The 16,463-nt window shown below is 44.1% G+C and overlaps 1 protein-coding gene across 4 annotated transcripts in view; it reads left to right on the top strand.

The window, feature by feature from the left end:
- Positions 1 to 2,773: 2,773 nt before the first annotated feature.
- sqlea (squalene epoxidase a) overlaps positions 2,774 to 16,463 on the top strand; it is a 36,173-nt gene continuing 22,483 nt past the window's right edge. The window contains exons 1-5 of one of the 4 annotated variants that reach the window (XM_063058557.1): positions 2,774 to 2,912; positions 3,205 to 3,644; positions 6,645 to 6,885; positions 10,425 to 10,605; positions 10,893 to 10,989. In XM_063058557.1, coding sequence (XP_062914627.1) covers positions 3,363 to 3,644; positions 6,645 to 6,885; positions 10,425 to 10,605; positions 10,893 to 10,989 — 801 coding nt within the window. In that variant the 5' untranslated portion in view covers positions 2,774 to 2,912; positions 3,205 to 3,362. Of the gene's footprint in view, positions 2,960 to 3,204; positions 3,645 to 6,644; positions 6,886 to 10,424; positions 10,606 to 10,892; positions 10,990 to 16,463 lie in introns of all 4 variants that reach the window. The other 3 variants (XM_063058558.1, XM_063058559.1, XM_063058560.1) reach the window with 3 other exon arrangements.

Raw genomic sequence — 16,463 nt, 5'->3', positions numbered from 1 at the left:
GTACAATCTGTCACACTCACTGTGGTGATCTCCCCACCATGTACAATCTGTCACACTCACTGTGGTGATCTCCTCTCTGTACAATCTATCACACTCACTGAGGTGATCTCCCCACCATGTACAATCTGTCACACTCACTGTGGTGATCTGCTCTCTGTACAATCTGCCACTCACTGTGGTGATCTCCCCTCTGTGTACAATGTGTCCCACTCACTGTGATAATCTCCCCTCTGTGTACAATGTGTCCCACCCACTATAGTGAGCCTGACTCTGTCAAATGTGTACAGAGAGAATAGCTTCAAAAGGTGATGCCTCAAAAAGGCACCATCTATCATGAGGGACCCCAGACATACTCATAACTATCATCTGGGAGGAGGTTCAGGAGCATGACACACACTTAACACTTTAGAACAGGCTCTTCCCCTCTGCCATGGGCCCCTTTTTGCACTACTTATTTTATTTTTTTACAAATACACTACTCTTATAATTTGTACTTTTTAAGTATTGCATTGTACTGCTGCCACAAATCAACAGATTTCACTACATCTGAATATTAAGCCTTATTCTCATTCTGACTCCAATTCAGGACCAGCTACTTCTGATGACCCCGATGATGTACCTACCCTCCCTCCTTGTCACCACTCCAAACCCACTGCCAACATCTAGAGTGCCAATTTACCATAGGGATTGAAACATCAAGTCCTAGTAGCTCTACAGATCTTCTGGAAGAAAACCAGTGACTGCTGTGAAAGTGCAGCTGACGACAACAGAAAGACTGTGTGACAGCTGGAGAGACAGCTGACAGGAGGAAATAGACCCCAACGGGGCTGTTATGGGCTAGCTATGCATAACAGCAGGCTCCATCACCTTGTCAGGGCACAAGAGCCACCCTTACTTGGCTACAAAAAGTTTAAAAAGTATACCCCCAGAGTCTGTAAGAACGGGGGCGCAAGAAGACTCTCTGACTGACCTCCGGGTAACGAACCTTGGCATGGACACGACAATGAATGAAGAAAATGGCAATACTCTTGAGAAAGCGGCAGCTGGATATGTTCTTCAGACCTGAAGGTGTGGCTGGACTAAAGTAACATCAACTCGTAGTCTAAAAATTCATCAAGGACAGAAGAAATGCTTGAAAGTCTCCAACCCAGGGCCCCACATTGACCAGATTCTGTTAAGAGGAAGGTCAAATCAGTCGGATGAAACTCAGTGGCAGGAAGAAACCCACACTCCACAGAGTATCAGCACCCTACGGGATATGGAAGAAGTTTCAAGCACAAGCAGCAGTCCAAGACACAGCCAGGCATATCGTAAAGTGGAAAACGTGCAAGGACGTAAGCCGTTGGTGAAATGGCCAAAGTCTAACAGCAAGGAGTGGGAAACCATCAATGCAGATGTGAGCCTGAACTTAAGTGGCATCAAGGGATCAGCAGAAAAGAAGTTGGAGAGGATGGGTGACCTGGTCTACAGCTACAGAAAGGAGAAATTTGGAGTGAAGGAACAAGTCAGAACAAGTATTGAAGAAGATGAGGGTGCGGGGTCACTCTCTCCAACAAGCAATCAAATCCTTGTCAAATACAGCAGAAGAAAGCAGCAATTGGATTTGGATTAAAAGGAAAGACAACAACTGGGCTGCAAGATGAAGACAGGAGGATATGGAACTGAGGGGGGGTGTATCTGGGACGCCAGGTAGCACCGTTGAGCCCTCTGGAGACGTCGTGGGTTTATCAACGAAATGTCAAAGAAGGAGGGTGCCCACCTGATGACCCCAACGACGTGCCTACCCTCCCTCCTTATCACCACTCCAAACCCACTGCCAACATCGAGAGTGCCAACTTACCATAGGGATTGAAACATCAAGTCCTAGTCGCTCTACTACATTAACCATTTGGTTCCAGAGCTAATCTGCACAACTCTAATCACTCCCTCAGTGAAGAAGCACTGTGATCGTATTGCACGACAACGGACCTTTTTTTTTGTTCTAATTATGTTCCTTAGAACATAGAACATACAAATCTACAGCACATTACAGGCCCTTCCGCCCACAACATTGTGCCGACCATGTAACCTACTCCAGAAACTGCCTAGAATTTCCCTAGCGTATAGCCCTCTATTTTTCCAAGCTCCATGTACCCATCTAAGAGGCTCTCAAAAGACCCTATTGTATCCGCTTCCACTACTGCCACCGGCAGTGCATTCCACGCACCCACCACTCTCTGTGTGAAAAACTATGATTCTGCATGATTTGTGTTTGTTCGGTTTGTCTTGTGAATGCTATGTTGCTCTGATTCTGTTGCAAGTAAATGTCGTCATTGGTTCTGCCTTCTGGCCCACTGTGAATTCCAGCTCCTGAACCTTCTGCATTCCTGCCTTTCTTGTCTCTGCATCAGCGAATCTCTACCCGCGAGCCTCATGCCTTCCTGGTCTCTACATCTGTGTACAGTATTCCTGCCCCACCCCCTGCAATTGCCTACCCACCCCCACAACCTCTGCCGGTTTGCCCCCTTCCTAGCGAGCGCCACATCCCTGACCGACCGGGCTGAATGAATAGGTGAGCGGCTGATGACGCACCGGCACCGCTGCCCCTTTGTGACATCAAATCATGCTAGGAGACGAGAGAAGCTGTTATCCCTTCCGTCCGTTCCGATTGGCCAACCCCGAGGTAGCGTGAGCTCTGCTCATCGATACGCCGCGCCGCCATTGGCTGAATGCACAGCGAGAGGCGGGAACCAGCCGGCGCTCTGGAACTGTCACTCACTCGGCTCATCAGTATCTCATTAAATAGACGGTGACTGTCGGCTGTGGGGCGACGGAGGCTAATTGGGAGTATCGTCTCGGTTTAGGGCTATCAATGTGAACTGGGGTCGCCAGGCTACAACTTGGGGTGAGGGCACCCACGAAAGAATGAACAGGTTAACGGTTTCTGTTCCAAAAAACTACTTTCTGTTTCTTAGCACAGGTGCGATGGCCTGAATGGTCTCTACTTCTGGTGTATCATTTTGTTGGTAATATTAAATCCCAAATTATATTTAAAGTTAATGAAAAAGTCCTTAAAAGAGAGTAGAAACCTTTATATTAAGTTATGGGATTGTAAGCAATAGCATCATGCATCTGTCACGAAAAAGGTAAAGAAATCACAGTGGCTGGGCAAGAAATTACATCTCTTTTTAACTTTTTCTCGTTATTTTTATTTCTTGGACACAGTGGAAGATAAACTAATTGAAGATTGAGGAAAAAGACACGTGCCGTGATTGTATGAAGGGATCTAGCGATAAATGGTTAAACTTCGATTTATATGAATGTTTGGAATTTACTGAGGTGGAATTACATTTAAGGGACAAAGTTGAAAGAAAAGGACAAAGATGTGGATTTTCCTAGGAATTGCTACTTTTACTTATGTGTATAAGAAGTGCGATGACTTGCTGGACGCGAGCTACGCGAACAAGGAGGTGCTGGGGGCTTTGCTGCTATTTTTCTCCTTAGGGTTACTGCTGTCCTGTCGTTATCGATATAGGCAAAGGAAGGGTCAAAAACAGCCTTCCAACCTGAGCTTCATCTACCAGCTTCTCTCATTCCTGCCCCTGGCAAGCTCCTTCAATGGGTCTGCAGACTCTGACAGCACTGAACAGGGCCAAGCCAAGCAGGTAAGGAGATAACCAAAGGTCTACTTACAGGCAACATGCAATACAATCGCTTGTAATTTATTTTCTGCTTTGATATCATAGTAGATTCCTGACTAGTTTTGTAAAGCAGATACTGAATTTAAAACTAAATACCAATGATATGTTTGTTGATGCTGTAAAACACTTTAAAATCTCTTTAGAAGTAACTATTAGTCGATGATATTTGTGAGTGTGTCTTGAGGTATGCACTATTGTTGGGCAATTCATTTGGCCTTGCATCATCCCTCCACCCCTGCCCCCACAACTGTTCTATAAGAATTAGAGAAACTTGGCTTAAGGAAGAATGATAGCAATTGTAAGAATATTAAAGGTAACTTTTGACCTACCAGATGTTTATTATCTTGTGTATTTTGAGCTGCATCCAATCCAGAGTACAGTTATTTTGTTTTCTTTTACACATTTGTACTGGAAATGACATTCAATGATCTTGAATTAAAAACTGTGGGCTTGGACAAATGGATAATATTCTTGAATTAGATTCCTGAATATTTTGAAGTACTGGTGTTTTGTTTAAAAATACAAATGTGTAATTGAGACTTGCATCAGCAAATTAGATTTCATTATGTAAAATAGATTTGGAATGTGTTATTTAAACTATTGAGGCATTTACCAATTGTCATTTGGAGTTCCCAATTGTGAAATCATCACTCCAAAGACAGTTCAGCTGAATGGGGAGGGGCAAGTGAATGTTTCCCTTAAGATTTGGGGTGACTTCAGACTGGGATATGTTAATTTATCTCACTCATTAAACAGCGACAGCCAGCAGGTTTTCCACTGTTGTTATGTGTAGCAATTTTAACCTGAATTGGACGGGTATGGGTTCCAGTCTTATTCTGGAGCCTAACGATGGATTCAGGCTGATGCCCTGTGTAGTAATGATGTAAAGAGATGCAGTACGGGAACAAGCCCACACCATCCATCCATCTATCTGCACTCACCTCTGCATTAATCCATTTTAAAAAAGACTCTCTACCATTCTTCCATACACTTGGGGCAATTTACAGAGGCAAATTAGCCTACATCTTTGGCATGGGGGAGGAAATGGACCATCTGGAGCTAACTCCCATGCAGTATAAGAAGGGACACTTGGAGGATTGTATGCTGTTTGGTCCCTGCATGACGAGAAGCATGTGATTAAGTTGGAGAGAGTGCAGAAAAGATTCATAAGGGTGTTGCCTGGAGAGAAGGAGACTGAGAGGTGATATGAGAGAGGTAAGTTTTTTTTCAAAACAAAGAAGCATGCTGCTGTTGGCCAGTGTCTGTTTCCCATGGTGTGGGGTGTGTAATATTAAAAAAATAAGTTCAAGGTGAAAGCGGATCTGAAGGGTGAATTTTTCATACAGAATAGTTCATATCACCAGAGGAGGCGGAGGCAGGAAGAGTTACAGCATTTAAGAGACATCTTAGAATCATTTCATGGAGTCAAAGAGCATTACAGCATAGAAACAGGGTCTTGGCCCATTTAATCTGCTCCAAGCTATTGTTCTGCCTCGTTCCATCAACCTACTCCCTGTCGATCACCCTCCATACCCCTCCCAACCATGTACTGTACATCCAATCATCTCCTAAATATTGAAATCAAACCTGCATCCACCACTTCTGCTTGCAGCTCGTTCATCACTCACACCACCCTGAGTATTTCACCCTTCACCCTTCATCCATGACCTCTCATCCTAGTCTCAGTAGAAAAAGCCTGATTGCATTTACCTCCCATAATTTCATATACCCATATCAAATCTCCCCTCATTCTCCTACATTCAGGGATAAAGTCTTAATCTATTCAATTTTTCCCTATAACCAATATTTGCCTTTATAAAGCTCAGGTGAGGCCTCACTTAGAGTATTGTGAGCAATTTTGGGCCCCATATTTTAAAGGACAAACCGACACTGGAGAGGGTTCAAAAGAGGTTCACAAAAATGATTCCAACATTGAATGGCTTGTCATATGAAGAGTCTTTGGGCCTGTATTCACTAGAATTCAGAAGAATGAAAGGTGATCTCATTGAAACCTATTGAATGGTGAAAGGCCTTGACAGAGTGGATGTGGAGAGGATGTTTCCGATCATGAGTCTAGGACCAGAGGGGACAACCTCAGAATAGACGGGCATCCTTTTAAAACGGAGATGAGGAGGAATTTCTTTAGCCAGAGAGTGGTGAATCTGTGGAATTCTTTGCCGCAGGTGGCTGTGGAGGCTAAGTCTTTCTGGATATTTAAGGCAGAGGTTGATAGATTCTTGATTGGTCAGAGCATGAGGCATCTGGGGAGAAGGAAGGAGATTGAGGCTGAAATGGATCAGTCAAGATGAAATAGTGGAGTAGGCCCAATGGGCCAAATGGTTTAACTCTGTTCCTCTATTTTATGGTCTTTGTAATTCAGGTCCTCAAGTCCTGGCAACATCTATTCCGGCATCAACATAGCATTCTCACAACTTGCTCCCTAACTGTCAGTCTTTGGAGTAGGAATGAAACCAGAGCACCCTGAAGAACCTCACACAGTAATGGGGAAAATTATATACACTTTACAGACGGTGGCGGGAATCAAACCCTGATCGCTGATTGCTGGCATGATAAAGTGATTGCACTAACTGCTATGCTAATGTGCCACCCTGGGTCTCTTGACACCAGGAAGCTGCAGCTGTACTTGCTGTTTAGCTCTGGCATTAAACTAAGGAATTGTATGGGCTCTTCAAATTGATGTGGCAAGGTTTTGAACAAGAGCTGTAGAGATAACACACAATCAGAACAAAAGCAGTGGAACAATTTCCTGAAACATCCAGCCCACTGACTATCAACTACCTACCCATTTGCACTAATTCTTCATAATCCTGTGCACCTGTCAATGGGACTAGGCAGAGTAACAGTTCATGTTTCTATGCTGTTGTTTTCTGAGAACATTTGTGTATGTTTTAAGTCATAGGTTAAGAAACGTGAAGATCTCTAATTCCTTCTGTCCTGATGCAGCACAAGAAAACAAATATTACTTCCCCTGAGTCTGCTATGAACATCAGGACTTCTTCTCAATGTGATCCTGACATCATCATTGTGGGGTCTGGGGTACTTGGCTCTGCCATGGCCAGTGTACTTGCAAGGGCCGGGAGGAATGTGACGGTGATTGAGAGAGACATGAAAGAACCGGACAGGATTGTTGGAGAGTTGTTACAGCCCGGTGGATATCGGGCCTTGAGAGCACTCGGTCTTGAAGGTACCAACAACATTGGCACTTAAAAGCTCTGAATATTTGCAGTTTAGCTAAAGTGGAAATAATTAAACCAAAACATTTGAACAATTTAGTTAAAACATTTTGTGCTTTTTATTTGCAAAAGTCAAGACTAAATGCAAATAAATTATAAAATATGTGATGAACCTCAGCAGCTCTAATTTGCAATTGCTTAGTGTTTCAAAATTCAAAGTAAATATGCTACCCTGAGATTGCAGGAATTCACTGTAGAACAAAGAATGAATTTGGTGCCCTTTTGCTTTGGACATTATATGATGAAAGGAATGCAAATCGACAAGCACATCTAACGATGTGCTGGGGGCAGCCCGCAAGTATGCAAGTATCACAATACAAGCAGTAACAACAATAAAACAAGCAACAGCAAAACAAAGTCCTTTCCCATTTTCCCCCACACACCCAGATGGGCTGTCTCCAGCCCTCCAGTCTTTATTCCCAATTGTCAGACTCCAATTTTGACTTCACCTCAGGATGCTGATCAGTGAATTAATCATTAACTTTTTCCAGAGAGCTGGCAGAGATATTTAATTCACTAATTGGCAAATTATTTCTAAGTATTAACATTATCAGCCTGTTTATTGTGTACAAATTGGTTGCTGTCCTTCCCACACACAGAGGATCGATACTTCAAAAGTATTTCATTGTGCTGTGGACATTCTGAAAGGGACATGAAGGATTCACTGCATCCAGTTCAAATACCAGTGTGCTCCATCAAAATCTATTCCTTGTATAACTTAAGAGGTTAATTATATCTTTGTCTTTTTTTTAAAAAAATAGTTCCTTCTAATGTTGAATATGAGGGAACCTTAGTGCAGTCAGAGCCAAGACTTTAGCAGCTTTTGGCTTCCATATGGCATAGTTCAGAAATCGGCCATTTGGCCTATAGTGGAAGCTCTGTCATTCAGGCTCAATTTTAATTGTCATTCAACCATACATAAACACAGCCAAATGAAACAGTGTTTTTCCAGGGCCAAGATACAGTACCAATAGCACACAGCATAATTGCTATACGATAGCAGAAAAACAGTCACAAACAAAATGATATAGCCAAAGTCCAAGTGGCATGCCCTGTAGATTGATTGGGCATGGGATGTTGTCCTGATCCAGCTTGTCTTTCACCGAGTGAACACTGGAAGGCAGCACTGAAGCAACATAAAGGGCAGCACCGATGGGAGGTGCTAGCCCCCAACCCGGTACAGATTCCAACATGCTAACAGAGGCCTCTACTCTCTTCCACACTGCCTTGGCGACACTCAGCATGAGGACTTGGTCTGTGCAACAACCGAGATGATGCAGTTCCCTTGCCATCTTTCTCACCAATGATACAGTGACCCAGTCATGCAGTGTTCTACATTACCAATGTCCAACAGGGTCTTGTGATCATAATAAAAATAACCAAAACAATCTTGCGGATGATAAGGATGGTGATAATCATGGCTGATTTATTATCCCTCTCAAGCCAATTCTCCCTATAACCTTTAACAACCTTACTGATCATGATCCTATCAACCTCTGCTCTAAATCTGTCCAATGACTAGGCCTCCATAGCTGTGTGTGGCAATGAATTCTACAGATTGACCACCTTCTGGCTCAGAAGTTCTTCCTCACCTCTGTTCTAAAGGTACATCCTTAACTGGTGCTAGACTCATCTACTATAGGGTTCAATGCGATCTCCCTCAGTCCGCCACATCTTCTCTCAGGATGAGGCTTTTCATTCCAGGACGAGGGAGATGTCCTCCTTTTTTTTAAAGAAAGGGGCTTCCCTTCCTCCACTATCAACTCTGCTCTCAAACGCATCTCCCCCATTTCACGTACATCTGCTCTCACTCCACTCTCCCGCCACCCCACTAGGAATAGGGTTCCCCTGGTCCTCACCTACCACCCCACCAGCCTCCGGGTCCAACATATTATTCTCCGTAACTTCCGCCACCTCCAACGGGATCCCACCACTAAGCACATCTTTCCCTCCCCCACCCCCTCTGCTTTCCGCAGGGATCGCTCCCTACGCGACTCCCTTGTCCATTCATTCCCCCCCCCCCATCCCTCCCCACTGATCTCCCTCCTGGCACTTATCCTTGTAAGCAGAACAAGTGCTACACATGCCCTTACACTTCCTCCCTTACCACCATTCAGGGCCCCAGACAGTCCTTCCAGGTGAGGGGACACTTCACCGGTGAGGCGACACTTCACCTGTGAGTCGGCTGGGGTGATATACTGTGTCCGGTGCTCCCGATGTGGCCTTCTATATATTGGTGAGACCCGACGCAGACTGGGAGACCACTTTGCTGAACACCTACGCTCTGTCCGCCAGAGAGAGCAGGATCTCCCAGTGGCCACACATTTTAATTTCACATCCCATTCCCGTTCTGACATGTCTATCCACGGCCTCCTCTACTGTAAAGATGAAGCCACACTGAGGTTGGAGGAAGAACACCTTGTATTCCGTCTGGGTAGCCTCCAACCTGATGGCATGAACATCGACTTCTCTAACTTCTGCTAATGCCCCACCTCCCCCTCATACCCCATCCGTTATTTATTTTTATACACACATTCTTTCTCTCACACTCCTTTTTCTCCCTCTGTCCCTCTGACTATACCCCTTGCCCATCCTCTGGTTCCCCCCCCCCCCGCCGCCACCTTGTCTTTCTCCCCGGACCTCCTGTCCAATGATCCTCTCGTATCCCCTTTGCCAATCACCTGTCCAGCTCTTGGCTCCATCCCTCCCCCTCCTGTCTTCTCCTATCATTTTGGATCTCCCCGTCCCCCTCCCACTTTCAAATCTCTTACTAGCTCTTCCTTCAGTTCGTCCTGACGAGGGGTCTCGGCCTGAAACGTCGACTGTACCTCTTCCTAGAGATGCTGCCTGGCCTGCTGCGTTCACCAGCAATTTGATGTGTGTTGCTTGAATTTCCAGCATCTGCAGAATTCCTGTTGTTTGCGTCCCTCAGTGTTTTAATGGTTTTGACTATGCAGAGGTGCCACTATGCTGTGTTTGGGGTAGAAAGGTGGGCTGCACTTAAAGTATACGACCAACGTTTCTGAGCTTTTGCCTTTTCTCCTTCAGTAGGAACATTTCTTCTGGGCTTGGTAGATAAGTCACACGAGAAGGCCAAGAGCTGGACTTGGTTGTCGGAGGCTATTTGAGGCGAATGCCGTAGGGAACATTTAATAGGAGCTTGTCCTCATTACCACCCCTGGCTGTAACAACCTTAAGGAAATATTTATTTCTTGTTGCTTTGTAGCAGCACTACAGTGCAATAAATTACAACAAATTTCATGACACATGTTAGTGATAATGAACCTGATTGTGATCATCTTGACTCTTGGTCCCGAAATCCCCTCTGGACAATGTCAGGTTTTTAAGCAATGTAGGCAATATGTATTTCTACATGGCTTAAAAACCTGAATCATATTTCCAATTTATTTGTTTCCAGTGGATAATTTTCTTTTAGATAAAAATGTTATTCTGTAAATGCTCAAATCCTTTCTGGTTTTTCTCCCACCAGCTGCTGTTGAAGGTCTTGATGCATGTGCCGTAAATGGTTATATCATCCATGACCTGGAGAGTCGGACAAAGGTGGAAATTCCATACCCTGTGGATGAGGATGGTCGGGTGAAGTGTGGCACTGCGTTTCACCATGGACGTTTCATAATGGGCCTAAGGAAGATAGCGAGGGCAGAACCTAAGTAAGCATTACTTATAGACCACAATTAGCTCAGAATATCCACACGTTGTTCGGTGACTGAAACCTGAGAAAGCGAGTGCAAGTTTCAAGATGACTAATGATTGAAAATTTATTAACTCACTATCAAAACTTAACTGTGATCAAATGGCATATCAGATAATATGCTGAATGTCTTAATTCTTCAGTGGCCACTTTACGCTAGAATTTGGGTAGTTGCTAATGTAATAGTGTTTGTCAATTTCTGTTGATTGGGCTAAAATAGAAATAATTTCTTTGGCTCTATTGCAGTGTAAGGTTCATTGAAGGAACAGTGACGCACTTACTGGAAGAAGGTGGTAGAGTTACCGGAGTACAGTACAGAGAAAAAGAAAGTGGAGATGTAAAGGTTTGTATGGTTTTCATTGGATAAGGTTACCCCCGCAGTATGGAGGTGCAGAGCCATGATAGAAGTAACGTACACAAACCCTTCCCATTTCTAAAGGATGACTGGTCAGTGTGTTGACTTTAGAATGGATCTGTTCTTGTTCCCACTGAGTATATCAATGAAGTATTCTCTGCATGTGATCTATTCCCTGATAAATTAAAATTTTCTCAGGGGGCTGCCACTTGCCACTTGTTAACATTCTATATGTGCTACGATTTGTATGCTTCAGAATAAATGCCACAAAGCACTGAATCACTAGCTATCATACTAGTATATATTTTCTTATGAAAGCTGAACAGAAAATGCCAAATCTTAATTTGAATGAATCCAGAGACTAGGCCTCGGCTGTGTCCATAGGCCAGTGATGTGGACAGATTACGAAGGACATCTGTAAATGTCGGGCTGTCCTAGGTTAGTCCTGGGATTGGATGTCCATGTAAGAAGTCACAGGTTGGTCAGTGAAAAGGGCCAGTTAGTTGGTGTTTGAACCAGGAGTTTGGGGTCTCATCATTGGGGGTTGATACTGAAGATCAAAGCCCATAAGGTAAATCAGAAGCTTGGTTGTTAAAGCCTTACGCCTTAGCCATTGACCTGTACTGGAGTTGGAAGTGTGTGTGTGGTGTGTGTGTGTGGTGTGTGTGTGTGTGATGGGCTTGTTTTTGTTGTATGTTGTGTTCTGTTTTATTACGTTCTCTATTGTTCTGCTGAACATAAGGGCATGCTATATTAGCACCAGGATGTGTGGCGATACTTATCGTATTGGCTGTCTCCTAGCACATCCTTGGGTTGTGTTGGTTATCAACACAATGACACACTTCACCGTATGTTTCAATCTACATGTGATGAATCTGAATCTAAATTAACTAATTTCCCTCTTATTTCACTGAATAAATAGACATTATGATTTAATAGTAAGTCAGGCTGGGAGGCCCCAGGTTTGATCCATGTTATAGGTGATCCAGCCCATCAGGTGTGTTTCGCCATTCTATCATGGCTGATTTATTTTCCCCCTCAATCCTATTCTGTCTTCTTCATGTAACTTTTGACACCCTGACTAACCATGAGCCTATCAACCTTCACTTTAAATGTTCTCAGTGACTTAGACTCCAGCTGTTCAAGGCCATTAATTCCACAGACTCATCACCATCTGGCTAAAAAAAATTCCTTCTCAGCTGTTCTGAAAGGACATCACTCTATTCTGCGGCTGTGTCCTCTGGTCCGAGACTCCTCCGTTATAGGAAACATCTGCTCCACATCCACTCTATCTAGACTTTCAATACTCGTAGGTTTCATTGAGATTCCCCCTCAATTTCTAAAATTCAGTTAGTACAGGTCCAAAGCCATAAAATGCTCCTCGTACATTAAACCTTTCATTCCCGGAATCATTCTCCTGAACCTCTCCAATGTCAACACAGCTTTCCTTAGATAAGGGGCCAAAAACTACTTACAATACTTCAAGTGCAGTCTGACTAATGCCTCATAAAGCCTCAGCATTACAACCTTGCTATCTCTTCTAGTCTTCTCAAAATCAATGCTAACATTGTATTTGCTGCCTTTATCATGACTCAACTTGAAAATTAACCTTTGGGGAACCCTACATTCTCAAGTCCCTTTGCACTTCTGACTTTTGAACTTTCTCTCTGTTTAGGAAATAGTCTATGCCTTTATTCCTTCTACCAATGTGACTGCAAGATCATACACTTCCCTACATTATATTCCATCTGCAACTTTACCCATTCTCTCAATCTCTTCAAGTCCTTCTGCAAGTACCCTGCTTTCTCAACACTACTTGTCCCTCCACCTATCTCTGTATCGTTTGTAAACTTGGCCACAAAGCATCATCAAATCATTGACACATAATGTTAATCTTTTTTTGGAAGTTTTAGATTTGATCAGAAAGTCTTTCTTTCTGTTTTTTGGCCGTATCCTCAAAGTGGACTGCCCAGTCCCTTTTTGTCTTTTTTCTATCGTGTAGTGGTTTTTTTTCTTTTCAATTAAAATCCAATGTTTTTTTCTTTTCTCTTCATAAACTGGTAAGAGGAGAATTGTTATTTTTATTTTTTATTATATATTTTATACTAGTTCAACAATATCTATGATTTTGACAATGTCTATCTTAATCTCAGTTTATATTGTTACTGATATATATTTGAAATAATTCTCCTGCATTGTATTTATGCTCCTTTTAAATCAATAAAAAGATTAATAAAGAAAGAAAAAGACACATAATGTGAAAAGAAGTCCCAATACTAACCCCTCTGGTTCTTGATTGGCCATGGCATCAAAGGTTACTGGTAGAAGGCAGGAATTGGGGTTGAGGAGGAGAAAAAAAAGATCAGGCATGATTGAATAGTGAAGCAGACTCGATGGGCCAGATGACCTAATTCTGCTCCTATGTCTTATGGTCTAACACTACTAGTCACCAGCAGCCAACCAGAAAAGACGCTCTTTATTCCAACTCTTTGCCTCCTAGCAGTCAGCCAATCTTGTATCCATATTGGTATTTTTTCCTGTATTACCATGGATTCTTGTTAAGCAGCCTTGCATACAGCACATTGTCAAAGGCTTTATGAAAATTCAAGTAAACATCTACTGACTCTCCTTTGTCTATCCTGCCTGTTATTTCCTCAAAGAATTCTAATAGATTTGTCAAGCAAGATTCCCACTTAAGGAAACTGCTGATTTTGGCCTCCTTGACAATGTGCCTCCATGTATCCTGAAACATCCTAAATAATGGACTCCACCATTTTTCCAACCACTGTTTAGGCTAAATGGCCTATAATTTCCTGTCTTTTGCCACTCTTCCTTCTTTAAGCACTATTCCAGAATCTCATCATTCTTGAAAAATTATGAACAAGTCCTCTACAATCTCTTCATGTTCACATAACTCACATATTCATGCCATTAGGTTGGAGATTGCCGAGGTAGACTATAAGGTGTTACTCCTTCATCCTCATTGTGGCACAAAAGAGGCCTCAGTGCGACCCAATGGAAAGGGAATGGGAATTAGAATTAAAGTATTTTGCCACCGGAAAGTTCCCCTTGTAGACGATGGATTGGAGGTGTTTGACAAAGCAATTTATGTCGGGTCTTACCGATGTAGAGCAGGCCGCAACAGGAGCATCAGACACAATAGACAACCCCAGCAGATTTGCAGGTGAAGTTCTGCCTCATCTGGAAGGACTGTTCAGGGCTCTAAATGAATGTGTGGCAGGAGGTGAATGGGTAGGTGTAGCACTTCGGCTGCTTGTAGGGAAAAGTGCCGGATAGAGATTTGTGGGAGGAACAAATGGACTAGGGAACCATAGAGGGAGTGATCCCTACCAAAAGCAGGCAGAGGCGCTGCTAAAAATATGTTTGGTAGTAGGATCCCATTGAAGATGGTGGAAGTTGCGGAGAATGATGTGTTGGATATGAAGGCTTATCAGGTGGTAAGTAAGGACTAAGAAAGCTCTCACTGTTAAGATGGCAGGAGATGAAGTGAGCGAGGATGTCTGGAAAATGGATGTAGGTGAGGGCAGCATCAATGGTGGAGGAAGGAAATCCTGTTCTTTCAAGGAGGACACCTCGGGAAAGGTAAGCCTTGTCCTGGGAACAGATGTGGCGGAGATGAAGGAACTAAGAAAAGGGAATAGCATTTTTACAGGAGACAGGCTAGGAAGAGGTATAGGCAAGATAGCAGTGGAAATCGGTAGGTTTATAAAATATGTCAATTGACAGTTTGTCTCCAGAGATGGAGACACATTTGAGAAGGGGAGGGAGGTTCAGAAATGGACTGTGAATTCAAGGGTAGGGTGGAAGTTGGAGCCAAAGTTGGTGAAATTGACCAGCTCGGTATAGGTGCCTGAAGCAGCACCAATGCAATTGTCAATGTAGTGGAGAAAGAGTTGGGGAGCATTACAGGGGAAAGATTGGAACACGGACTGTTCTACATAGCCAATAAAAAAACAAGTGGGCATAGATGGGGCACATGGCTACCCCTTAAGTCTGGAGAAAGTGGGAGGAGCCAAATTAGAAATTGTTGAGGGTGAAGATTAATTCTGGCGGATGGAGGAGGGTGGTAGTGGAGGGGAACTTTATTTGGATAGAAGTGGAGAGCTTTAAGGCCTTTTTGATGGGGGAATAGATCTGTATTGTGACAGGACAAGGTGGAAATGAGATGGTCAAGGCTAGGATATTATAAATTACAAAGATTAAAAGCATGCGGATGTAATTGGCAAGGGACTGAAGCAAGGGGGATAGAATAAATTTTAGGTATGAGGACATGGGTTCAGTGGAAACATTAGTTCCTTCAGAACCCTGGGGTGTAGTCCATCTGGTCCAGGTGACTTATCCATATAACCATATAGCAATTACAGCACGGAAACAGGCCATCTCAGCCCTTCTAGTCCGTGCCAAACTCTTACTCTCACCGAGTCCCACCGACCTGCACTCAGCCCATAACCCATCATTCCTTTCCTGTCCATATAGCTGGTAGTTTGCCTCCCTGGTGCCAGGGTCCGGGATGTTACAGGGCTTAGGCGGAAACGGGCGAGGCGAGGAAGGTTTGGTATACATTTTTTGTTTGTTATTTGAGGAGAGGGGCAGTATGAGTGAGGGCAGTTTGTTGTTCTTGGTGCCAGATGTGGGAGGCCCTGGAGTCTCCAAGCCTCCCGGACATCCACATCTGCGCCAGGTGCGCCGAGATGCAGCTCCTAAGGGACCACGTTAGGGAACTGGAGCTGCAGCTCGATGACCTTCATCTGGTCAGGGAGAGTGAGGAGTTGATAGACAGGAGTTACAGGCAGGTGGTCACACCAGGGCCACGGGAGGCAGACAAGTGGGTCACGGTTAGGAGGGGGAAGGGGAAGAGTCAGGTAATAGAGAGTACCCCAGTGGCTGTGCCCCTTGACAATAGGTACTCCTGTTTGAGTACTGTTGGGGGGGACAGCTTACCTGGGGGAAGCGACAGTGGCCATGCCTCCGGCACAGAGTCCGGCCCTGTAGCTCAGAAGGGTAGGGGAAGGAAGAGGAGGGCAGTTGTAAGGGGGTCAGATAGGCGATTCTGTGGTCGCAGTCCAGAGACCCGGATGGTAGTTTGCCTCCCTGGTGCCAGGGTCCAAGATATTTCTGATCACGTCCAAGATATCCTGAAATGGGAGGGTGAGGAGCCAGAAGTTGTGGTACATATTGGTACCAATAACATAGGTAGGAGAAGGGAAGAGGTCCTGAAAGGAGAATATAGGGAGTTAGGAAGGGAGTTGAGAAAAAGGACTGCAAAGGTAGTAATCTCGGGATTACTGCCTGTGCCATGCGACAGAGTAGGAATGCAATGAGGTAGAGGATAAATGCGTGGCTGAGGGATTGGAGCAGGGGGCAGGGATTCAAGTTTTTGGATCATTTTGGCGCAGGCGTGACCTGTACAAAAAGGATGGGTTACACTTGAATCCTAGGGG

The sequence above is a fragment of the Mobula hypostoma genome, chromosome 9 (assembly GCF_963921235.1).
Source record: "Mobula hypostoma chromosome 9, sMobHyp1.1, whole genome shotgun sequence".
Classification (NCBI taxonomy): Eukaryota; Metazoa; Chordata; class Chondrichthyes; order Myliobatiformes; family Myliobatidae; genus Mobula; species Mobula hypostoma.
Note: the sequence above shows the minus strand (reverse complement) of the source record. Positions and strands in the feature narration are given on the sequence as shown.